At 50.2% G+C, this 25,745-nt stretch overlaps 1 protein-coding gene across 2 annotated transcripts in view; it reads right to left on the reverse strand.

Annotated features, from left to right (window-relative positions):
- SLC1A7 (solute carrier family 1 member 7) overlaps window positions 1–25,745 on the reverse strand; it is a gene marked incomplete at both ends in the record, with an annotated part of 35,579 nt that overhangs the window by 582 nt on the left and 9,252 nt on the right. The window contains 8 exons of one of the 2 annotated variants that reach the window (XM_084242623.1): window positions 238–340; window positions 812–946; window positions 1,672–1,866; window positions 2,677–2,910; window positions 3,535–3,634; window positions 4,644–4,863; window positions 7,425–7,467; window positions 13,034–13,249. In XM_084242623.1, coding sequence (XP_084098749.1) covers window positions 238–340; window positions 812–946; window positions 1,672–1,866; window positions 2,677–2,910; window positions 3,535–3,634; window positions 4,644–4,863; window positions 7,425–7,467; window positions 13,034–13,249 — 1,246 coding nt within the window. Of the gene's footprint in view, window positions 1–237; window positions 341–811; window positions 947–1,671; window positions 1,926–2,564; window positions 2,911–3,534; window positions 3,635–4,643; window positions 4,864–7,424; window positions 7,468–13,033; window positions 13,250–25,745 lie in introns of both variants that reach the window. The other variant, XM_084242622.1, reaches the window with a different exon arrangement.

Here is a 25,745-nt window from a genome sequence, read left to right on the forward strand (position 1 = left end):
TGTTTCACCAATGCACCTCCTAGTTCTAGGTCAGTATCAGCTGTGGTGGGTGCTCAAAACTGTTAGAGGAATTAGTTACACCTGCACTAGATGAGAGACTGAGGCTGGGCAGCATGGAGGGACTGGCTGAAGGCTGCTCAGTTGGTTGGTGGCAGATCCTGTACCCTGCCCATCCTGGCCTGCTCTACCCTCCTGGTAGCCTTTGGCAGCCAGGCTGGGAGGGAGGCATTGTCTTACCTTGGTGTCCATGTCCTGAGCAAAGTCCTTCCGGCAAATGTGGGCCATGATCCCAGCGGCCAGCGCATCACCCAGCACGTTAATCATAGTGCGGAAACGGTCCCTGTTAAGCCAAGGCAGGTAGTGAGCAGCTCCACTGTCAGCATTGCTGGGGGTGTGTGTGGGGGAGTGACGCTCCTCCACCCTATCCCCCCCCCCCACTCCCCGCAGCACCTGCCAGGGCAGAGGGGAAGTGAGGTGCCTTCCAGGGTCTCTTCAGCCACCTCCTTGGAGATGTCCAAGTGGGCTGCTGCATGGCCGGCTTCATGCGCCTGTGACCGTGTGCTTGCACAGCGCCTGTTCTCGGAAGGGCCTGAGCCTGGTTTCATGCATTGCTCTCATCACCTCGAAATTGTGTCATTTTTGATGCCGGGACCTCACATTTTCATTTTTGAAAACTGGTCTCACAAATGATGTAGCCAGGCTGGTGTTGATGAGTAAGACACCCCCACTGTGCAAACCAGGGCAGTTCCCCCTCCCACCCAAATGGCTGCTGCTTGAGGGGTGTGGGCAGGTGGGGGTGAGCCCCACTCACAGAGCCCAGTCGATAGCGATAATGAGGGCAATGTCATCAGTGGGCAGTCCCACGGAAGTGAGCACGATGACCATGGTGACGAGCCCGGCCTGGGGAATGCCAGCTGCCCCGATGCTGGCTGCAGTGGCTGTGATGCTGCAAGAGGGGCAGGGAGAGAAGAGGAGGAGCAGAGGGCAGGGTGCCTGTCAGGGAGAAGGCCAGAATGCCAGGGCCTCTGAGATAGCTACACGGGAGCTGCTAGGAGAGCCACATCAGAGCGTTCTCGGGGGCTGGGAAGTATGTCCCTGCATGAGGGTCTATGGCTCCACGGGCTCCCATCCCTGGTCTCACAGAACCACCTAAGGAACTAAAGGAAAACTCTTGTCTGCAGCTGCTCCTCTATAGGTTTCCAGGAAGCTGCCCAGAGATTCTGATTGCCCACAGCACAGCTCTACCAGCATCCTTCTGGAGCTGGATCCCCAGACTGGTACCGCTGGGCTGACAGGCAAGGCTGACTCTGCCCCTCCTCACCCCAGCATCCTTTCTCAGTTCCAGCCACACTAGTGACCACTCCACCGTCCGTTTGCCTTGCCCTTGGCCTCTGTTTCCCCCCAGCCCGCCTGCAGTAACCTCCCCTGCTCTGTGTGGCAGCCTGCAGGGCTTCCTCTGAGCGTCGGCTCCCCAGCCCACAGCACTGGAGAGGGAGCCATGTCCCGAGTCACAGAGGATGGCTCACACTCCCGGCCCAGCCCTGACTAGCTGTGTGGCGTGGGAGGAGCTCCCCCCCTCTGGATTCAGAGACCCTATCAGATCTGAAAACAAGGGCATCCTGAGGCTCCCAGCCCCTGCCCTCATCCACACAAGCTCAGGAGCGTGCCCACCTGATGGTGATGATCTGGCCAAAGTCCAGCTCATAGTTGTTGACCTGGGCGATGAAGATGGTGGCCACGGCTTCGTAGAGCGCGGTGCCGTCCATGTTGATGGTGGCGCCTACGGGCAGCACGAAGCGAGCAATGCGTCGGTCGATGTGGTTGTTCTCCAGGAGGCACTTGAAGGTGATGGGCAATGTGGCTGAACTGTGGGCAGAAAGGCCAGGGTTTGCCCACTGCCCCCCACCCCTTCGGCCTGGGATGAGCTTCAGGACAGTCAGGACCTCTGGGCTGTCATGTTGGGGGAGGACGGGCTGAAGGGACTTTGACAATGGTCACCTGGGGTGCCCTTTGGAGGTGGGGTCAGTGCCAAGCCAGACCCGCCAGGGCCTGGGGCAGCTGAGAGAGTCAGAAGGGGAATGCCCACTGGCAGAGCCGACCGTGTGCCAGGTACTGTGTGCTTCACAGCTTCTCCTGAGAGGTTGAGTCCATTTTAGAGATGAAGAAACAGAAGCCTGGAGGAGAGGAGGGGCCGGCCCAGAGCTGCACGTTGTGCATGTGTAGAGCTCTGGCCTAGACTCCCTGAGCCGCCTCTAGCCAAGTGGCCCTGGCAGGTTTCTTAACCTGTGTGAGCCTGGCCTTCAACGGGAACACCTAGACCAGAGCTCTTAAGAGTCAACATGTACGTGCTTAGAACTGTGTCTGCCTTGCCAGCTACTAGCTACAATGGCAGCCGCTACTATTCCTGTTACTGGGCCTCCCAGGGCAGTTCTGGGAGTAGAACTCTCATCCCTTTTCTCCCCCAGGTCACTGCCTGGGGAGCCCACCCCACCTGCCAGAGCCTGTAGTCGGGCCTTAACGTATTACACCTCAAAAACCAGTCTTGTTACCACAGCTACCTCCACATTTGTGAAGTGGGCTGTGCCTACATTTTCTGTGGTTCTGTGGCTATAGACAAATGATGGCTGGACAGATGGACAGTTCAGGTTACGCCACCTGCTGCCCGATGCCCCATACCTGGAGGAGGTGGCCAGTGCGATGAGCAGGGCCTGGAGGATGCCGCGAATGAAGATGATGGGGTTCTTCTTGGTGATGAAGTAGTAGAGCAGGGGCAGGATGAAGAGGCCATGGATCAGCAGCCCACACACCACAGTGATGGCATAGAAGCCCAGCTTCTTTCTGACGACTGTGGGGTCGTCCATCTCCAGGATTTTGCCGGCAATGAGGAACACAATGCCAAAGGGGAAATACCTGGGGGTGGGCAGGGCAGCAGGCTCAGTGCCAGACAGGTAAGTGCTAGGCTGTATCACTGCCTGGTCTCCCAGACTCCAGGGAGAAGCAGGACTGTGTGCCCAGGTGCCCAGCCCAGGACATTGTTAATAACATCCTCAGCCAACCACCCCCCCTTCCCTAGTCCTGGCCTCTGAGGCCAGTGCTCGCCCTCAGGAGGCCCATGTTTCAGCCCAGCAATGCCACAACCTCTAGGGTGACCTTGAACAGGTCTCTGCATATCCCTCTCTAAACTGTGCAAGGTTAGAAGATTCCTAAGGTCTGAATTTTAACCAAAGAGTGGCAGCTGGTTCTCACTTCTGTTTCTTTTCTCCAAAAATTGAGCTGATGAGATTCCATGTGACAGGGAAACTGAGGCTTGGGATAGCAGGGCCAGGCTTACTTCTTAGCTCTACTCCTTCTGATTGAGCCAGAAGTGGCATCCAGGGTTGGAACTAGCCTGGTCAGGGGGGATATAATATATATATAGTGGGACACATGGACACATGGAGTTCTGCAAGCCCAGGCCCAGGCTGAGCCTCCTAGGAGAGCAGAGGATGGGACCGTGGTGTTCCTCCACCTCCCAGGGCAGGCGAGCAGGCTTACCACACAGCCACCGCCACGATCTTCATGACAGACTCATTGAGGCACTGGCAGAAGCTGACCAGAGGGGTCCCACTGTCACCCATACGGCCCAGCATGATGCCTGAGGAGGCAGGCACACACAAGCAAATCACAGGTGTCACAGATGCTGCAGGTGTCACAGATGCTGCAGACTGAGATGCAGGCAGGTGCCCTGCACGTGCTGACACGCTGGTGGCCAAGCAGGGACAGACCCCGTGCACGGCTCACCTCTGCCCTTGACTGACTTCCTAGCAGCCTGAGCTACCACGTCCCTCCCTCTTTTTCTCAGCCTCTGCCACTTGGCCAAGGTGGTGACCTTGTAACAGGGTGGTCCCCAGGAAAGGGGAGGTTCCCTGCCCCACCCAGGGAGGGTGGAGCTGAGCAGGGAGAGGAGAAGCTGAAGAAGAGACTGAGGAAGGAAGCAGAATGGAGCCAGGAGACCTGGAGGAGGCACATGGAGCCTAGAGACACGTGAAGAAACTGCGCTTGTCTTTTGGTCGTGGACTGGGTGACACAGATGTGGGTGAGACCCGTGGGGAGGTGACAATGGCAGCTTTTATCTTGATGTTGATTTTGCTCTTTGCCTTCCAGGCTTGTCCAGCCCTTTTCTGTGGGTCCCCACTGGAAGATGCTTTAGACTTGTGGCAGGCCTTGGGGCCTTGCTCTGGGCCAATCCCATTTGGATGGACTTTTACCCACGAGGGGACGGGTAACTTTGGGTGCTTGATTTAGAAACTAGATTCTTTGCCTTGCCTGTATTGTTTCCTAGTTTTATTAAAGTTCCTTTTCATTAAAGTCTCCTATGTTTTGTGTTGATGCGGCGGATGGCAGAACCCATTTAGAATAGGCAGGTTTGCGGGGTTTTGGGCTGCCCCTCTCCCTGTCCTATAACAACCTCCTGACAGGGATGTTATCTCTTCCTCTTCTCCCACCCACACCCTATACAGCAGCTAGCGTCACTCCCTGCCAAAATGTCCTCCCTGAGCTCTGAGACCATGAAAAAGGACATCCAGGCTACCAGATTCAGGGAAGGATGGATTCAGGGAGGGGCTGGCTCCAGGTCACACTGTGGCCCAGCTGGCAGCGCATACCCATGCTGGCAGAGAAGATGACGATGCCCAGCACGTTCATGCCATCGCTGCTGCCAGGTTCTGACTTGTAAACCACCTCGGGTGGTGGGGTCAGGTCGAGGGTGAAGTTCTGGACCCAAGAGCCATTCTCTTCCTGGATGCCGTAGATGAGGATGCGCCGAGGAGAAACCTCTGATGCCCTCGTGGGTGACTTGACAATAGGGATGGTCTTGGTGCGGTACTGGTGGCGACACCCCAACCAGGAAGGAGTCAGGGCCAAGTGTGGTTAACATTAACAACGTGAAGCACATCTGCGTCTACTTACGAGCTATTTGATGGGCAGTAACCTCATGAGGTAGTCAGGACAGGGTTATTACCAATATTTTACCAAAAAAGAAAATGGAGATTTCTTCATCCATCTATACTCCACCCAGATGTGCCTCTCCATCCCTCCAACCGTGTATGCATTATTACACCACCAGGGTTTGCTTCTAACCATTGTCCACCTCATCTATCCCTGTAACCCTTCATTTATCCATCTATCCCTTATCAACCATCCATTACCCATTCACTTAACAGCCAGCCAGCCCCGGCTTCCACTAAGGGAAACCTGGACCTACTATTTGGCCTTCGACCAAGACCTGAATACTCAGGGTAATGCTAACATCTTCATGTTTGATAGGTATTGTCAGTATAACTGAGAGTTTGATCAACAGGAGGCGGCTTGATAAAGTTAATTCTTATATTAGAACCCACAAAAAGGAGGCCACGTGGGTAGCTCAGCCCACACCACGAATCTAAACCTAAGATAGCCTGAACTTAAGGGAAACACCAGTTAAAACACCCAAACTATATCAATCGCAACCCTCTAACTCAGCTTCAGCTGTGGCCAGGTTACTTTCCCCTGGAAAACAGGACCTGCTAATTTCATATGGATATCCCCAACCTCCTAGCCAGTCATGTCCTGTTTCTATGTAGCCTCTTCTGATGATCAATAAAATGTGCTCCTGCCCAAAATGCCTCATAAGAGTGATCCACTACTTGTCAGGCACTATCCGTGGCTTGTTTTCCCTTGAATAACAGACATCAACCATAAAACTCTTAAAAGAGGACAAAAAACTCTGCTGATGAGGTGAGGCCCCAGCTGGGAAGAATCAAGTAGCTAAGGTAGCTGCCTTTCCCTCTCATCCCTCAAGTACTAGAAGCCCAAACTGGAGTCTCCTATTCTCCCAAACACTGAAGTATCATAAGGTAAGCCTTCTTGGGGAGGCGGATAGGGTTGGAGAGAGCCACACAGGAAATGTATGGGACTGAAATTTCTGTTCTTCAGTTTCTTCATCTGTAAAATGAGAATCATACAAATATCTGCCTCATTAGATAAGCCGGACAACATGCATAAAGTGCTTACCACAGAGCCTGCCACATGGCTAGCCTTATGTAATGACTGCTGTTATCACCACCACTGCTATCATCGTCATTCCAGTGCTGAACACTCTGTGCGGGGTCCCCAGAGACACAGGATTGAGCCCAAGATTTCTTCCCTGACTAACTGAATCAGACAGCTTCACAAAGAAGGGGACATTTGATTTGGGTCTTGAAGGAGTTTGTCAACAGAAAAAGGGGATTCCGGGTGGATATGAAGAAAAGCAGTGTTCTCTCTCTTCTGTCTTCAATAATTCCCCATCACTGCTGGGATAAAACCAAACTCCCTATTTAGAGCCCATTACTAAGCAACTCCTAGCATTAAAGAAGACCCTAAAGTTAGCAAAGATACAGTGCTTGGCTTGAGGGCTGCGGTTCCTTATTTTGGTGCCTCCTCTCCAGCCCTCAGCCACCTCCTTAGTGTCCCCACACCCCCCACAGAGCCCAGCACAGGGAAGGGGGTCAGGAAATGCTTGCTGGATTGAGTCAACCAACCCTCCATAATTTTAGAAAAGGGAAAAGAATAGGATATTATTATATATGCAGACAAGGACTGCCACACAAGGATGTTTACCATCATTTCCAAAAGGGCAAAACTTTGAAAACAAAGACCACCCAAAGGAGGGTCTGGGTGAATGTCCTACAGTCCAGCCTTACAAAGGGTGATTGCATCACCACTGAATAGTGTATTTTAAGAAACATTTACTAACCAGAAAAAAAGCTCATGACATAAATAGGGATGGGGGTGGTGCAGGCTGCACACTGTCTATGCACAATGATCCTAGTTTTATTTTTGAAAACATTTATGCAGAGAAAAGACAAGACTGGAAGCATACCAGCTATTTCCACTACTGCTAGGGCCAGGAAACAGAGATGATTTTTATTTTCTACTTTATATATTTTTTAGTATTTTCCTAATTTTCTACAGTGAACAGTATTACTGTTCTTATGAGAAGGACAGAGGATTTTTGTTTTAAAGAAAGAGAAAACAGGCTTAGGAACAGACAGGCCGGGCTTTGCCCACTAGCTCTATCATTTCTGAGCAGTATCTGCTGGGTAAATGTTTGAATCCTTTGGAGCCTTGGTGTCCTCACTGAGGAGACGGCCCTGTCCTTTCTGCAGGGCAGAGTATTGTGAGGACTGAGTGAGATGGTGTGTGAGCGCACGAGCAGTGGCTGAGAGCAAGGACAGAGCAGGCATTACATAAGGGGTGTCCTCCCATTATCAAATTTTCTCTTCTTGGAAAGCTGGAAGCCGGGCTAGGGATCCAGCCACAGGATCCAGCCACAGGTGGCGCTAGGGAACTAGGCCCCCCTCCTTCCCCTCCCTCCTCCCCTAAGTTCCCTCCCCTATCCCTGTGCAGCCTAGGGACCCCCTCACCTGTTTGAATGTGGCTTCCACAAGGTTGGCTGGGAACATGTTCCTGGGAAGAGAGTCAGAAATTGCAGAGTTCCAGATCCAGGACAGGAGGAACTTGGGGTCATCTGAACACCACCCTGGGCACTTGAGGCCTTCATGACCTAGCTCCACTCCCTCTGCAGTCTCAGCTCCCCACTCCCAGCCACAACCCCTCTTCCCCCACCCTCCCAAGCCCTGGGGGTATGAGCTCCTGTGTGCTCCAACACCATTTGCTTACAATTCCTCAAATATGCTGTGTGCTTTTCCAGCTCCAGGCCTCTGTCCACACTGTTCCTCTAGATTAGAATACCCCTCTTGCTTCGCTGGCTGGCTAACTCCTGCTCAGACCTTCTTTGATTGCTCAGGCCAGTTCTGTGACCCTTCTGCAGGTCACCCATGTTCCAGCCCATGCACTGGCTGATGTGGCCACCTCCCCGTCTCCCCGGCTCCACCCCAGTCTCACAGAAGTGGATTCCATTATTCATATTTTATCTGTGGCACCCACAGAAGTAGGGGCATTATTTTTATTAATATTTTCATAAAGTTAAAGGAGAAGGGGGTCTTGTCGTACCAGATTTGAAAGCATAAAGATGTGACTGTCAAAACAGTGAGATGCTGGCAGTCTTATCAGAAAAATCAGTGTAATAGGACCATAGCCCAGAGCCAGAACTTCATACAGCCAAGAATTTCATGTCTGATAGAAGTTGCTTTGGTGAGGACAGGAAGTGAGAAAAGATCAGTGAGGGAAGGAAGGATTCATTAAAAAGTGCTGTGCAATTGACCAGCTATTTGAAAAATAGAAGTTACATCCGTATTTAATACTTAGCACCCAAAAACTTTCCACATGGTTTAAGAAATAACTAAAAAGAAAACTGAAACCATAAGAAAGTAGAAGAAAATGTTAATATTTTACCAGCTTTCAGCATTTGGAAGGACTCTCTAAGAACAAAATGAGCAATAAAAAAGTCACCAGATTTTACTACATTAAAATTAAGAATTTTCCAAATACCATATGGTATCCTGGATTGGATTCTGAAAAAAAGAAAATTAGCAGAAAAACTGGTGGTAAAATACAAATCTAATGGAATCCTGTCATCTACTATATAGCATTGCATGACTTTATTTCTTAGTTTTGACAAATATGTGGAAGTTGCTAACACGGGTGGGGTGGGGGGAGTTGGGTGTGGGTATCTGGGACCTACTATCTTTGCATCTTTTCTGTAAACCTAAAATTATTCCAAAATAAAAGTTGAAAAAATTAAGAAGCTCTAAGATGGAACAATCCGAATAAATTTAGAAAGCAAATGACAAACTGGGCAAGTTCTATAACAAAATCCTGTATCTTTAGGAGCTTTTAAAAAGCTTGTCTTTGTTTTAGTGTTCAGCCTCCCTCTGCAGGCTACCAGGCCCCTGGAGGCAAAGGGCTGCCTTCTGTTCCCTGCTGTGTCCCCAGCACCTGCAAAATCGCCTGGGTGCTGGGTCAATATTTGCTGCCTAAATAAATGGCACATAAAACACTGATATTCCCAACAGAAAAGAAAGTCACCACTGGGCAATTCACTTAGCAAATGAAGAAACACTTAAGGAGCCAAAAAAAGCTTTTAAAAAACATTTGGCTTCATCACTAAATTAAAGACACTTTCACCTATCAAATGGGTAAGGTATTTTTTTATTAAAAATATTTTTTATTTAATTTTTAAAAAAATTTGAATCATAGAACGTTACCTCCGTAACTCTTAAAATTTTCTTCTACTTTCTTATGGTTTCAGTTTTCTTTTTAGTTATTTCTTTAAACCATGTGGAGTGTTTTTGGGTGCTAAGTATTAAATACGGATGTAACTTCTATTTTTCAAATTGAGGTAACATTGGTTTACAGCACTATTTTTAGTGCAGATTGACACCCCTTCAAATGTATGTCACCAGACCACACCCATCACAAAAGTACCAGTTACCCTGCAACACAGCCCATGGGACCCTCCACTTTCTGCTCCCACCCCAACACCCCCAGGTCAGGAATCTTTAAAATGGCCACACGCAATGCTGAGGAGGGTTGGTGACCCGGGCACGGCACCCTGCAGCCTTTCTGTAAAGCAGTTTAGCGATTCATGTCAAGGGTTTTAAGAACATTCTTTGTCTTTATGGTTTTCTTCCAGGATTTATTCTAAATCAGAGATGCTAACAAGGATGCCCCCTCCGCTCACACCTCCTCCACCTGGATGGCTCCTCCCACTCTTGTTTGTTGCCAGTCTCTCCTGCTCTTTCAAGACTCAGCTAATACATGCATGGGGGTGTATACAGGAATACGAGTGAGCATTATTTCTTAACTTTACACCCCAGCAGCTTCTTTTTTTTTTTTTATTTTTTTTTTTATTTATTTTATTTTATTTTATTTTATTTTATTTTTTTTTTTTTACAGTGTGCCAAGGACATGGACCCAGCAGCTTCTGTTGTAAAGCAGAAACTAAATTTTTTTCCACTGCTGCTAAAATACAGGTTCAGTGAAAGCATATGGCAGGAGAAACAGGGCTTAGAATGAGCGGCCAAGTCAGAAAAACAGGAAGGAAAGGCCATGGCTGCTGCCATTAATTTGTCACAAAGGGGAGAAGCAGTAGGGGTCAGGAGCTGAAATCTTAGAAGCTCAAATAAGGTCCCCCCCCACCAGCCCCTCAATGAGTTATAAGGCTTTTGCCACCAGAATAGTAGCTGCCTACAATGGCTTTTGACATCAAACAGACGTAAAGCACCAAAACCAGGCTAGTGCTGGGGTGTTCTTCCACACACCAGGCACACAGCCCACCAGAGGCAATGGTCTACCCTCCTGGGCGCTCATGACAAAATGGACGATGCTCATGCTGTGCTGATTGTTGAACAGAAAAATCTCTCCCGGGCATTGGTTTAAGAGGTTTGAGTGACTTTCAGGGTGGTTTTCTAATGAAACTTAGAGCAAAGCCTGCATTAGGCTGAGCAGAAACTTAACAACATTTAAAAAGTAGAAGAAACCTAATGGACTTATACATAGCGGATGGTACCTAGCATGTATATTTCCTTTAAAATTAGAGCAAATGTCTACTGTGGCAAGGGGCAGCCAGTGGCCTACCCAGTCTCCTCTCTCTCCTTTTTATACTATCCGTGTAGCCCTGGTAGACTAGTATAGAAGCCCTGGGATATTCTGGGGACCCACAGGGCTTTGCCATCAAATCCTGTTTCCAGCCTCTCTTACAAAAGAAGGAGCAGTATGATGTAGGTGGAGTCATTGGGGAGTGCTTCTTGGAAAACTTGGGAAAGGTGCCCATTTGGCCAGGACCTTTGATCCCTGATTTTTTTCTTTCTGCCTGGACTGTGGTTGTAATAGCTAGCGATTGAGCTACCCTCTTGAAACACAAGGTACACTGATGATGAAAGGCAAGTGCTGTGAGCCACAAGGCACATAGGTTGGAGGGAGCCTGGGGTCCTAGGACCACACACTGCCTACCTCTGAACTGTTATGTGGGAAAAGTCGTGAGCCTTAATCTTGCCAAGCCTCTGCTGCTTTAGGTTTCTCTTAACTAACAGTGAAAAGCAATGCCTGACTAATACGTGTGCTCCTATTAGTAATCAATGAACTCAGGCTCCAGATTTAAACAAAGAATTATGTTTTTGATTATTAAATGGGAACATGCAGAACATGTGACTTTGAACACCCATAGAAGCCTTCCATTTGCCCCTTGAGGCCTGTGGTCCTGGCGGCAGTTACATAAAATGCAGACATAGCCCCCTGGGAACCATGCCCATCAAGGACACACTCCGTCCGGGCCTCCCAGCACATCTCCCGGAGCAAAGGACAGTCCACCTTGTGGCTCCTCTCCTCTCTTACTATTTGTAGGTTCCCACTGGGATGACTCCCAACTAACCCCAATTCCATGTCCCCAACCAGGCAGCAGAGGTGGGAATTGTTCTTTCCTACGCCCAGATCCCGAGAACTTCGTCCAATTCCTGAGAGAGTAACTGGGAGCTATAAATAGAGTCATTACTTAATCCCTCTGGTGTTTTAATAAGATTGGGGGAAAAAGGCAAGGGCCGAGCTCTGATTAGTGTTCTATTTGGGGTTTCTCTGTGAAGCTGTTGGAGCCAATGTCAGTTTTCTGGAGCCCCTACTTGGAGCCCTAGGAAATGAGTCCATGTCATGGGGGATCATCCAGGAACAGGCTGTGGTGTTTCTCTAGATGCATCTTAGAGATGGATGTGTATGTGCCCCCCACTGCCCCGAGGGGTGCTGTGGACCCTTATTCCCCTGTTTAGTTGGCACCCACATCTTTCCCACTTTTTACTTGTCTCACCACCTCAGTTCCCAGTTATCAGCCTTGGTAGCCACCTCCCTAGGCCAGAGCAAGTGTGAGGGGTACCCTCACTGCCGGGGTCCTCATTTTCTGTACCATGTCTCAGAATGTGACAGCTGGAATGGGTCTCAGAGAGTGACTGTCCTCACGCCCTTCTTGTCTGTCCAAATATGGCGGACAGTCTGATGTTGTCATTTGTCCTTGCTGCCCACCCCCCCACTCCCCAGTCCCTGGCACAATGTTTTCTCCCAGAACAGGTGCTTAATAAAGGTAGGTGAATGGAACAGAAGTGACTGCTACCCTTCAGGGCAAATTCGTGACCCCAGTCACATCCCGTTCACGCCATCCTACTCCTGCTCATCTCTCCCAAATGCACAGGCTTCCTTTTTCTAAAGGGTACAGTCCCCCCCCTCAGCCTGGATTCACGGTCTTCAAGCTTGGGCTCTGATTTGTCCTCCCAGCTCCATCTCTCAGAATCTGCTCCCAGAAGCTTCTGATCATTCCCTGAAGGCTCCTGTTGACTGTGGCCTTTGAGTTTCAGAACCACAGAATTAGAAAGAATCTTGGAAACCACTGGGGAAATGGAGACCCGGAGACAGGGACTGACCTGCCCAAGGCTATACAGAGACTTCTGGGCAGAGCTGAGACCAGATTTCTCTTTCCAATCTTCTGGCTCCCTGTCCTGGGAAGCATGTGATCTCTCTCTCCAGCCTCTCCTCTGACCTAGAAATGGTGACAGTGAGGTCTAACTGTTAGCTTTGCAAAACAACTTGCCTCAGGGTTGAGACTGACCAGGGGGTGAAAACCTCAAACCAGAGGGATCAATTTTCCCCATGTGAAAATCAACCAGGAACAGCAACCGCTGCTGGAACATCTGACACTGACACGTTGTGCATCTGATCCAGAGCCCTCAGCCCCTGAGCGGGAAGGCGGTGCTGGGGAGGGTGGGGGCTCCCTGAGCACCAGCAATTCCTTTCATCATGAGGAAAGGCTGTTTCGAATCAAAGACTCCAAGAAAAGATGAATCATAGTCACCAAATCTTAGAAATAATGGATCTTAGAAAATGAAGCTTCTCGAAATTCCACTCCTTTGGCTCCTAGAACAACTGCTTTCCTGGTTCTCCTCCCGGGCCTCTCTCACTCCTACTCTGTCAGCTCTACATAGCTCCCCAAGGTGGCAGTGGGCCAAGGCTCACCTGGAGCCTCTGCCTCACCCGCTTGGCACATCCTCCCTCAGCAAGTCCTCCCAAGCAGGATTCTGGTGGCATGGGTTACCGGATAAGGTCCAGCAGGGCGTCGGCTGAGCTCATGATGGGCTTCCCGCTCTGCTCAGTCGTCTCCTTTTGGGCTGCCCCTCCTGGGTGGATGACAGAGACCATGACGATGCCCACGATGACTGCCAAGAAGGTGGTCCACAGGTAGTATGCCACGGTGAGGATGCCCAGGCGACTGGAGGTCTTGGCATCCAGAGAGGCGAGGCCGGACATCAAACTGGGAGAGCAATGTTCATCAGGGTCTGTTGGGGAACATGAGGGCTGGGCACCCAAGCATACCCACTCTCACTCCCCTTTTGGCTCTGCCCAGCACTCTCACAGTGCTCTTGGGAACAGGTGGGCACAGGAATCCCCTTCCCAATAGTGCTGACCTTGTGATTCCTTCTCACCTCTCTCTGCTCTGCTCTCTGCCCTGAGCCCAGCGTCACCAGCCAAGTCCTTTCAAGTCTCAAGGTCTTTTCATGGGCTGTTCCCTCTGTTTGGGGTCCTCTTATCAGCATCCTTTATTTGCCTAACTCCTACCCACCAGGTACGGCCAAGCTCAGTGCCACTTTATTGGTGAAATCTTTGTCACTACCTGCTTCTCACCCAGAGTCAGGAACCCATTCTGAGGCTCTGAGAGCCCCAGCCTCCTGTGACGATCCTGGTGGTCACTCGCCTGTCTCTCACACCAGACTGGAGGACTTGTGAGAACAGGGACAGGTCTGACTTCCCTGTGGGTCCCCAGTGGCCAGCCTCGCTTCCTGGTGCTGCCAGTAAGCAGGGGTTACTGCAGGTGTGCCGAGTGAACTAATGACTGAGAGTGAGAGAATGAGTCAGAGCACTAGGCTAGGAGTTGGTGCCCTCCACCTAGTCCAAGTTCTGTCCACTAGCTATGGGCAGAAAGTCACTCCCCATCTTGGTGCCTCGGGTCCCCATCTATAAAATGGGGCCATGGTTAGATTTTTCTCCTGCAAGGTGCCACCTTGTGGCCACCTTCGGTTAGTGCCCCGGCCCACACTCCCCCTGGTGGGAGGCTGTGGTGACAGGACCTGTGGGTTTCCTCTCTTGGCTGCTCCCACCCCTGTCCGTGCTGACCTGGGCTCTCTGCCCACCAGTGCAGGTGAGCCTCTTATTTACTCTTCTCACGGCCCCTGGGCTGCAGGGCCCAAGAGTGAGAGATTAGTTAAGGAGATGCTTGTGCTTTGCTTTACTGCCAAAAGGATTTTTTTCCCCCAGAGCCCTTTCACTCTTTCAGATAAAGGAAATATTTTTTCTAATTTTAATCATGTAAACAAGAGCACATAACCCCTTCGTCCTGTTGAAATTAGACTCCGGAGCAGGCAGCAGACAGCATCCAGCATCAGGCTGAGCACAGAAAGTCTCTTCCCTAACACAGGCTGCAGTCACATTTGTGTGCACCCCGATCTTCCCAGCTTGCCACAGCAAAGACTCACTCTTCTAAGATACAGTTTAAAGTCCCCCTCCTCTAGGAAGCCTTCCCTGACCACGAGCCTGGGCGAGAGTTCTTTCTCTGGACTCCCATGCCATTGTATTGTGGTGCAACCCAGCCTTCGCCTCACTGAGGTGCTGTTTACTGAAAGTGTCTCCAGGGCAGGGTCTGATTTCAATGCTGGGTCCGCAGAGCCAGGCACAGGGCCCAGCTAGAGCGTAGCAATTCTCTGATGAGGAAGTGAATGAATGAATGAAGCAGTGTTTTTACAACATCTGTTCATTCTTCTCTGCCAGGACGCCATATGTGAGTATTGGGCTTAGGGTGGGTCTCAGACATTAATCCTGAAGGGATAATGGGATTGCATGGCTGGGGGAAATGGAAGAGTGCCCTGCAGCCATTATCCATGAGAGCAATTATCCCTAGCTCAGAAACTGTCATTGGGTGGTGAGATTCTGGGTAATTTTTATTTTTATTTTAAATGAGTTTTCATGTTCTCTATTAGAATGAACATGTCTTGCTTTGTGTTGCTGCCTCACCTGGTCCTCATACAAGGCTGTAAGTCGGCCCTGCCCTGAAGACTCACACTGAGAGCCACTGAGCTTCCCAGTCGGCATATTAAAAAAGCACAAAGAAACAGGTGAGATGAATTTTTGGTGAAATTAATTTTAATAATTCTTTAATCCATTGTATCCAAAATACTGTCATTTCATTGTGCAGTCAATATACACGTGTTATGCTCCTGCAGGTGTTTGAATTTGATTTTAATTTGTAAAATTAAAATCTGCAGTAAAATTAAGTTTTGCAGTTGCACCAGCCACATTTCAAGGGCTCAGTAGCCACACTGTGTAGTTTGAGGGACAGATAACAAACTCAGGGAGTGGGAGGTCACCGGCCCAGCCATTGGCTGATAAGCTGTAGTTGGTTTCACTCCTGTGGAAGAAGAGGGTGTTTTGGTTTTGGCTGACTGATTTCAGTGTGGTCCACTCCACGGAAGGCCTCTTGTGGCGTTGACGAGCCTCCCCACGGCAACCCTCGGATTTGTGGTGGTGAGCTCTCTATCTTTGGGGGCATCCTAGAGGAAGGTTTCAAGATTGAGTAGGAGATTCTCTGAGGATGACCCTTCCTTCTGGCTCAGATTTATGGTGAGGGGGAAATGGATAACCTTGCCTCTCTGACTCTCAGCCTGGCTGGGTGTTCCAGGAGTCCCCAAGGTCCTTGAGGGCTCTAGGGGACAGCTTCAGGGAGCAAAGAGGTCTGAGGCTCCCTCCTAAGCCATCTGGCTCCTACTCAGGGCCAATGGATTGTGGATCAAGAGTTGCGGTGATTGGGGAATCTCCTGAGCTCCAGGGCTCAGCCTGTTTCAATCTGGTAATTGCTCCACTTACAGAGGGATGGGGGGAGGGAGGCAGCAGCTGCTGGGCTCCTCAGGGAGGGAGAATAAAGCCTCTTACTCACGGGCACCTGGTTCCCACACCGCCCCCTGAGGTGAGTGTCCTGACCCTCTCTGATGTTGGGAAGTACCCAATGCTGCTTGTGTCCCTGGCTATGGAGTGTGGTCAGGCTGCCTGGACTGCTGAGAGCCCCCTTCCTGTTTGACATCCTTGGTGGCTCCCCAAAGCCCTCAGTCCACACTCTTTCAAGGCCTTGGGTCCAGTGTGGCCTGATTCATTCCCCTTCTCCTTGTTGGGCCACCCCAGCTGCCATGATCACCCTGCTGCTCCTTGAGCCACCTTTGTATTTGTTCCTTCAGCCTGGAACCGTTTAACTCCAACCCCTCACCCCCCACACCTCCCCAGTCTGACAAATTTCCATTTGCTCTTTTCAAGATCAGCTCAGATGTCACTTCTGCCAGGATGCCTTCCCTGGTGTGTTCCTCTTGCCCACCTTCCCAGGGCACACTGTATTCTCAATTGGTTACAGGTCATGCTGTCGGTATGCCTACTCCTGAATCCCCGAGGCCCAGCTCAGTCTGGCACAGGACAAGCTGGCAGGGAGCAAGTGCTGAGAGTTAATGATGGTTGATTGTGAGGGTTATCCTAGGTTTAGAAGAGTGAGTGCCTGGAGCCTCCCTGGAGGCACAGCGCTAAAAGACAGTGCTATCAAGCTATCGCCAGCCACTGCAGCATGAGCTCCATTCCTGGCCCTCCTGTCTCACCCGCTGTTCCCCTCAGCAGTGTATTTCTGTTTATCTGCCTGTTCTGCTCCCCACTCTGTCCCTGGTGAATCCTCTCACCCCCTGCATCTCTGGCCCGCATCCCAGCTCTTACATGCATAAATAATTCTTGAAAAAAAAAAAAAGAAGTGCCTGGTGTATAATAAGTGTTTGATGCTTACTGTTACTAGCATATTCCAGTTACTAGCATCCACTCATTATCTGTCACCGTGTCCTCTGACTGCCTGCCCCGTGACTGCGCTCCTCCAAGGAAGGCTGAAGGGGCTCAGTCAAGGCACTCAGCGTCCAGGGCCTGTCATAGCCAGATGCATGTGACATTAAGCCACGGTGGAATTTTAGACTAGATTGTTAAAAGGACACATGAGCTTCAATGACCATGGGCACCCATTGGGGGGCTCCCTGAGAACAAGAACTTGTGGGCATGGATGAGAAGTGCTGGGAATGACTGCTGCAGGCAGTGTGCACTTCTGGAGTGAAGAAAAATGGACAGGGTCTCCGCAGGTATGCTTCTCTGCAGGAAAGCAGAGAGGACTGCTTTTAGCCCTCTCCTTCCTCACCATTTTTATTAATGGCTTGGCCAAGGCCACTGACAGCATGTACTCCATCAGATTCACAGAAGACAGGAAGCTGGGAGGAACAGCTAATGTTTGGATGAGGGAGTTGGGACTGAGCAGACCCCAGCAGGCTGGGACTATGGGCCAATTCTGACACGATGAAACTGAACATGGACACGTGTTGGGCTGTGCTTGGCTTCAGCAACCTGGAAAGCACAGACTCTGGGGTGGAAGAGGCGTCTGAGCCACTGCCGCAGCAGCAGCACGTGGAAAGGGGACTTTGGGGGTTGTTCACTGCCAACTTGATGAGTCACTTGGGGCACAGGGCAGCCAAAGGGCAGGTGAGGCCTCAGCTTGTGGGGCCAGAAGACTGGGGAACTTGTTAAAGAGGCCATGGACCTATTCTGATGATGAGACCCACTGGGAAAGTGATAGGGGAGGGAGGTGTGTGTCCCACAGGGCAGCTGGGATCAGTGGCAGGTGTTAGAGGTGCAGGCGTGGGGAAGCATCTGAGAGGCCAGGGGCTGTGGAACCAAGAGCAGACCAAATCTGGGGCATGCTGGTCTTGATGAGGAAAGCCCAGGGAAGCAGGTCCAAGCTCAGTGCCAGGAATAATTTTCTAGCAGACAGAGCAATCCTGCCCTGGACAGGACCACCATGAGAAGCAGTGACCTCCCAGTCACTGGGGGGGTGTGACCCACTGAAGTCACACAGTGAGTAAGCAGATTCAAATCCCAGTCTATGCGCATGACAATATCCATAGTCACAACATCCTGGCACTGACACGACCTTGGAGACAGGAAGGAGCCCTGAGTCCTGTGGCCAAGTCCTTGGTCTCTGGCCTCAGCTGACCCAGTCAGGCGGACTATCGCAAACTGGCGGCTGGGATGCAGCTGCAGGGAGTCCACCCCACAGGCAATCAGAAGGAGGCATCTGGGGACCCATGGGAGGACCTTCAGCCCTTCCATACCACATGGCTTGTGTCTTTCCCCTGAAGAGACCACAGACCTAGCAGTTGACAGCAAGTGCCACATTAGCGCCTAGTTATGCTCCCCAGATGGTTCTGTCTCATCCCCCACCCTGAAGCCAACTGCTTCTAAGATCTGGGGCAGGGTGGCCAGATGCCCACTTGGCCAATGTCTGGGTCATTTGGTCCCAGCACTCCCATCCAGAGGGCAGAAATTCCTCTAAAGCCTCTGCTTGCAGACCTCAGAGGATTGAGAACACACTATGTCCCAAGTCAGTCTCCAACGTCAGTCAGTTATGCTCATTAGGAGGTTCTTCTTGTTGTCAGAATGAAATCCGCTTGCAGAGAAGAGAACTCCCCACACAGTCCAGCCCTGCCCCTGGTGCCACACCTCTCCCCCCAATTGCTTTAGATTCCACAGGGACTGGGAAAGAGGGAATGTTGGGGTTCAGAGGACAGGGGATAGGGCAGGAGGGTTCCTTCTTGAGCCCCTGGGCACTGGATCAGTAATCTATTGGGACTTATAAATATCAAACTTGAACTGAATCAAATGCAAAAGCTGGAGCAGCCGCAGTGGCAACCCTGAGGGCTTCTGCTGGACCATCCAGCAGTCTCTTCCACTTGTCACCAGAGGCTGTGTTCCCCAGTGTAATCAGTCCATGGGAGCTGAACCTCTACCCTTCTCTTTCCCCACAAGACAAAGTAAGTCAGGTCTATTCCCACAGGGAGTCCACATGACTCTGCCCCATAGTTCCAGACTGTTGGCACTAACGTGAGGAATGATGTCCTTGATATGTCTGTCAGGGCTGCCTGTGACCAGGGCCCCCACACCAGGGTGACCCGGGGGATATGGAAACATAGGTCTCCTCTCTCCCCTTGTGTTTTTGGTGGAGATGCTGGTGTCTGCCCCTCAAGGTTGGGCCTGGCAAGTGAGCTCTCCCCAGGTTGAACAAGCCCTCTCCAAAGCAGTGATCCTGCACAGAAAAGGTGGCAGGAGCTGTTTTCATAACCTGGCTCACCTTCCAGACTCAGATATGCTCACCCCCCTGTTGAGCACTTGCTCTCGGTGCTATGGGTTCCCAGAAATGAATGAGGTGGGTTTGTGGTCCTGAAGGAGCTCCATGTGGTGGGCAGGGTGACCTGCAGCTGGAAACTCAACACCCTGGGTCACAGCTATGAGTGAGAGCGCAGTGGAGGGAAAGTGGAGTAAGTCAGGCTTTTCATCTCCTTCCTGCCACTAGCCTCTATAGCCACCACCTGCGGCCTTGTTTTCCTCCCAGGTTTCATTGCCCACTTGTGACATGCTGGTGCAAAAAGTGCTTGGAGTGTGAGCACTGGACGCATGCACCTATGAATATGGACACCTGGGCAGAGAGGCCAGAGAGCACGGGGATACACGTACCTATAAGTATGGATGCCCGGGCCAAGAAGGGAGATAATAGGAGAGATTAAGAGAAGAGAAACCAGAGGGAGAGGAAGCATGGAGATTGTGGGGGCTGGGAGGCTTGGTTGCTGCCTGCCTCTTAGCCTCCCGGCCTCCCTGCCCTGCCCCCTCTCGCCCCACTTGCCTGCCTGTGTCTGGTTCCCTGCTTCAGCATAAAAGGCCTGTCAAATCTACTGAGCGCCAAGGTTCTTTTATCCATTTGCCGGAATCCGCAGTGATGGTGCCTGTACCAGGCAGGATCTAGTGCAGTCCGGGAATGAGGCTGGGCTGGCCAGAGGACCCTGCCAAATGGAGCCTTGAAGGCTGAGTAGGAAATCTCTAAACGGAGAGGGGGAAAGGGCATGGGAGTTGGCAGCGGGTGATGAAACCCAGGAGATTTTCAGTCACCAGGTTAAGAGTTGGGCCCCACCCACAGCCCACAGCTGGGCCACATCTCCCCTCCTGCCGAGTAACACGGTCAGCTGACCGGGCGAGAGGGCCAACGACAGGGCCCCGGGGCCCCCCCAGTGAGAGCAGCAGATTTCTGTTAAGAGTGGTTGCCCTGTGGCTTGCAGGGCCGGGTGCTGAGGCCCACGCCTCCTGCAGCCTCCCCCCTCAGTCTGTCCTGGGGGGCTCAGGGCAGCTGCCCCAGGACACTGGCTCCCAAGCCAGAGTTTGACAGCTGCTTGGCCCAGGATCATCTCCAAATAAGTTAGAACGTGGGTGTTTGGGAGTTTTCTGCCAAAGTAGAGTTCCTCGGGAAGGGGGAGAAGGGAATATTTTTTCAGCCAAACATGATTTCCCGATTCTAAGAAAAATCAGTTTTAAATTCTTAGAAAAAATACAAAGAAAAGCAATGCCCCCTCCACCGCCCGCCACACACACCCCACCCCCACCGCCTGCCACACACACCCCCTATACACACCGAGAGAACCATGCACACACACACAAACCCGCACGCACTGGGACTTCTTCGCTGTGATGTGGCATTTACAGATGCTCTGAATGTTCAGCATCAGCGAATCACAAACACATGGATCCAGTTTTCCTTGAATGGTGCCTGGTTTAAGAAACTGAAGGAGGGGAGAGGAGGGTTTGGCAAAAAGCAAGTGGAGCATTGGAGGCCCTCGCTGGCTCCAGATGCTGGTTCGACCCATCCAGCTCCTTGGGCTGCTTTTTGTCTGGGAATGTGAGCAAACAAGGCTCTGTGGACTCGCCAAGAGTAGATGCAAAGTCTAGCCTCCATGGGGCCGCAAAAGAAAAAGAAAAGGCACCTGCTGTTGCTGCTGGATGAATTGGTAGATAGCGCTGTGTCTACCTTGTGGCTGAAGCCGTAAGTGTGGTAAATAATAGGTCTTGAGGTAAATCTAGAGTCCTGGGGCATAGGGATCCCCATTAGGGGATCCCTGGGTATGCAGGGGCCCTAAGTGTCCAGTGAGGGGAAAGGACCTTTGCATACTCTCCTCCAGCCACCAGGTGGAAGAATGAAGCAGGATTGCAAGATGAGGATGAGCGTGGGCAGTTCATAGGACATCATGTTGAGTTGGAGAGGTGGGGAAGAGGAGGATATGGACTTATTATTTTTTTTTAAGATTTATTTATATATTTATTTATTTATTATTTATTTATACAAGCACTGGGTACAGTCAGAAGCGCGGGAGGGTGAGAGAATTCACCAGAGCGGGGAGCAGAGCAGGCAGAAGGACCGAAGTACACTGCTGAGGGGAGCAGAGGGCGGCAGGAGAGGTCTGCGCGCCATGTGGGACCCTCCTCCGGTGGCCGGGGAGCAGCCGGGGATTGAACCGGTGCTGCAGAGGCTGCGGGCAGCTTCGCAACCCAGCGCTCAACCGCTGCGCCACCGGGGAGGCCCAATATGGACTTATTTTTATAGAAGTAACAGTAAGGTATCCTCCAAGAACTTAAAGAAGTTGCCAACTTAAAGGAAGTTGCCAACATTCTTTGGGTTAAAGTAGAAAAGAAAAAGGATCGAGTAGCAATCAGTATTCCTGGGAGAAAAGGGGAAAGGGAGGTTTCTCAGGCCCCAAAGGCCTGACTTTTCTAATGACAGATGGTGTAATTAGCATGGGTCGTCAGCACTGGAGCATAGAGCCGGGAGCTGAGAATGGCAAACCACCCACCCTTCCATATACCACCCCTGAAAGAGGGACCTGAGTTCAAAGACATGGCAATGCCCTAGCAGGTCCTAACCATCAGACTGAATTTCTCTACCAATGCAACAGGAGGAAGAATTTTCTAAATTTTGTCTAAGGCTTCTGTATGCATTTTCATCTTGGTTATATTCCCCATATAATTCTCACCCCCTTTATTTTGACCGTAATCCCTCCTTCCCGCCCCCCACCCCCGGTAGTATGTCTCTGGTTTATAGCTGCTTGTTGATTTTCAGTTTTACTTTATTATCATTAGTCTTTTTCCTGGTCCCGTATTTAGGTTTTCTAAATTCTTGCTGAGTGTGAGATCAGATTTTGTTTTTAGGAGAATTTTTGAATTGGCAAATACTAAGGTGAGAAGGCACACACTGTCCAGGAGAAGGGTTTGTGGTTTCATGAAAGGGCCAGAGCAGGACCTGGAGACCTTCAGATATGCAGAGTGAGGGGAAAGTGCACCAATTTGCATGAAAGGTTCTGGGGGCCTTCTGAAAGTAGAGAGACTAAGACCTAACCCTTGTTCCCTGTATTAAGGTAATGCCAGGGTCCAGAGTGTCCATTACTGAAGACTGTTAGTACTAAAGACTCGCCAGTCTAACCCACCGGGAGGGAAAGAGCCTAAAGGGCTCCAGCCCCAGGGAGCTAAGCTCAGGGCTTGACTGAGGCTGCTTGGAGAAGTAATGATTCAACACTTCAGGGTCTAGGAGCCTGAGGGGGCGCTAGGCACCAGCCAGTGGCAGTATGCAGGCTCTTCCCACACCGTGCAGAACTAATATTCCATGACATCATGTGGAAGGAACCAGAACAATAGGGCTAGGTGCGAGATCAGATGTTCTAGTTCGCTCTTTATCTACTAGAGGGAAACTTCCACTGAATGAGATAAGCTGACCTTGGCCACTGAGGCACAGACCTCAAGAAGATACTGGGCTTCTGCTTGTAGAAAAGATAGAGCCATTCATGATAGTCAGTTCTTAAGGCTGTCCATAAAGCAAGAACCAAGTATAATTGAAACTGTTCTTGAAGATCCTTAAGTTTTTGAAGATCCCATAAAGTCCAGCAGGTAGAATTTTGTATAAGTTCATTCAAGACAGTTTTCTTCTGTTTTGGATTGGGTTGCTGTTTCTTTGGGTGAGCACCAGCTGAAGCAGTCAGCATACTCTGAAAAGCCGTGATCTAAAAACCGCCATTGAAAAACCACCTTCCCTTCATGCCCTAGAATCATAATCACCACAGGCAGAGGCTCTTACTCAGAGGGGCCTTGGCTTTCTGCAAAGCAGACCCATCTCTCCGATGGTGTGCTTGCTCACAGGCACAGCTCTTTGAATGAGGGGGAGCCTCCTGCCTCCTTTATATTTTTCTTTCTTATTTAGAGCATATGTAATTTGATTCACTTACGTTAAATGCACACATAATGGGACTCCACCAACATCTGTGGGGCCCTGTAAATTAAAATGGCAAATCTGGAGTCCACTCATTTAGAATTAAATAATTAAATGCCCTGTCAGTAGACAGATTTCACCAGTGTGTTCTCCAAGTGATGAGCTTACAGGGAAAAAGTCCCTGGCCAGAGGCTGTATGCGTCGGTCCCCCATGGCAATTGTGTTTATTTCTATGAATGAATAAATTGGCATTTGGTTTATTTGTTTCTCTTGCAAACATCAGAGGTCAGCCCTGACAGGCCCGGATTTAGGACCAGCAAGGACCACACCCTGGGTCTGGTGAATTCACTACTAAGACTAGTTAGAACAAACATTTACAGAAAAACATAACAGTGGCAGAATTTGGATTATGGAATGATAAGAGAATTGTTTCCATCTGTTATCTAAAATGTTTATAATTTGCTTTATTATTTTTTGAAGTATAGAAAGATCTTGAAAATGTTATAGGGCAGGGAGCAAAATCAACATTAAGATAAAAGTTGCCATTGTCACCTCCCCACGGGTCTCACCCACATTTGTATCACCCAGTCCACAACCAAAAGACAAGTGCAGTTTCTTCACGTGTCTCTAGGCTCCATGCGCCTCCTCCGGGTCTCCTGGCTCCATCCTGCTTTCTTCCTTCCTCAGTCTCTTCTGCCGCTTCTCTTCCTGCTCAGCTCCACCCTTCTTTGGGTGGGGCAGGGAACCTCCCCCTTTCCTGGGGACCACCCTGTTACAAAAAGACAACTCCTAACCCATCTTCCAAGGTCAGTTCAAATGTTGGCCATGACACTACCCTGAGTTGCTTCGACTTCCCTCCGCCTGCTCATCATTCTTTGAATTAACATTTACTTGGCCTCTGCTGTTACCAGACCCTGTGCTGGCAAGGAGAAATCAAATGAAAGAGTCAGGGAGAGCCCTGCTTCAGAATCCTCTTTATGGCCAGGGAGTTGCCCTGTTCAGAAGGAATTCCTTGGTGAGCCACTTCAACTGAGGCTAAGGGGCACCTCCATCCCACCCCACTCCAGAGGCAGGGCAAAGACAAGATTTCTGGCTCATCTATGAGTTGGGGTAGAGAGAAGGAGGGTGAGGGAAGAGAAAGGTGGACACACCCGAAGGTGACCCCCAATGATCCACACCTTTGGACAAGTCCCCTCCTGGAGTGTGGGTAGGAGCAGTGACTTGGCTGTAACTAACAGAACATGGCAAATGCGATGGGGTGTCACTCCCATGGTTACAGGAGACTTATCTTAGGAGACTGGGCAGTAAGGGATCCTGCCTTTACAAAACCCAGAGTCAAGCTGGGAATTGCATTTAGAGAAGGCCCTAAGGCCTGTGGGGAGCCTCTAGCCTGAGGGTGGCCCTAAACCATCAGCGAAATAAGCCAGAAAGAAAAAGAAAAATACTGGATGGTCTCACTCATAGCAGGAATCTAGAAAACCTAAATAAGGGACCAGGAAAAAGACTAATTATAATAAAGTAAAAATCAAAATCAACAAGCAACTATAAACCAGAGACACACTGGGGGGGGAGGGGAAGAAGGGATTAGGGTCAAAATAAGAGGGGGTGAAAATTGTATGGGGAATATAACTAAGATGAAAATGCATACCTTGTGCAAAAATGAAAAATTATATAAAAATATATATAAAATTAAATAAAAATTAAAAAAAAAAGAAAAAAACCCAAACCCCTGCTTGGGCCCCTTGGTGGTTCTGGTTCAATAAGCCTGGGTGAGGCCCAGTGTCTGAGTTTTTCAAAGCACCTTTGGCGATTTGCTTTGCCTGAGTGACAATCCCCACACCAAAGTGGTTGCTTCATGAGGGTAGGGATGCCCAGCACTGGCCAGGAGCAAGAGTACAGAGAGCTGTGGGGGGTGGATGGGTGGATGGATGGATAGATGGGTAGATGGGTGGGTGGGTGGTTGAATGGATGGATGGATAGATGGATGGGCAGTTGGATGGATTATAGATCGGTTTGAAGCTAGAGAAAAGAAGGTTCAGGATGGAGAAGGGGGTGCTTAGAAATGTGTCATTTTTTCCCCATAAAGTTTTAATTTTCTCTCTGAGTAGGAACATTTTAAAACACTTCCACTTTCAGTGACATATTTGCTCTTACCAGCCCAATCTGTATAATAAGTAAAGTGTATAAACACATACTGTTTTTGTTTTTTTTTTTTCAATTTAATACCACATTCCATTTCCAGCCAGGAGAAAGCACTTCAGTCTGCTGGCAGAGACCAGGCCTTTGAGAGGCCAGACTCAGAGGCTGGACAAGCCCTTCATCACCAGGTTGCCTAGGTAGGCACCAGGGCGAGGGTGCCTTTCTTAAGCCACATGGAAATGTGTGGTAGAGGCAGGTCTAGAATCCTGACTAGGATTTTCTTTCTTTCTTTCTTTCTTTCTTTTTTTTTTTTAGTTAAATGACTTGCCCCAGGTCACACAGCGAGGCAATGGCAGGGCTAGAATTGCAGCTCAGGTCTGTCTGACTCCAGGGTCCACACAAGGACCTCTGCCCTCAAGCTATTTCTATTCTGCATACCAAGGTGACCCCCAGGCAGTAAGAACTGTTGGGCAGCCAA

The sequence above is a fragment of the Talpa europaea genome (genome assembly GCF_964194135.1).
Source record: "Talpa europaea genome assembly, chromosome: 9".
In the NCBI taxonomy this organism is placed as follows: domain Eukaryota; kingdom Metazoa; phylum Chordata; class Mammalia; order Eulipotyphla; family Talpidae; genus Talpa; species Talpa europaea.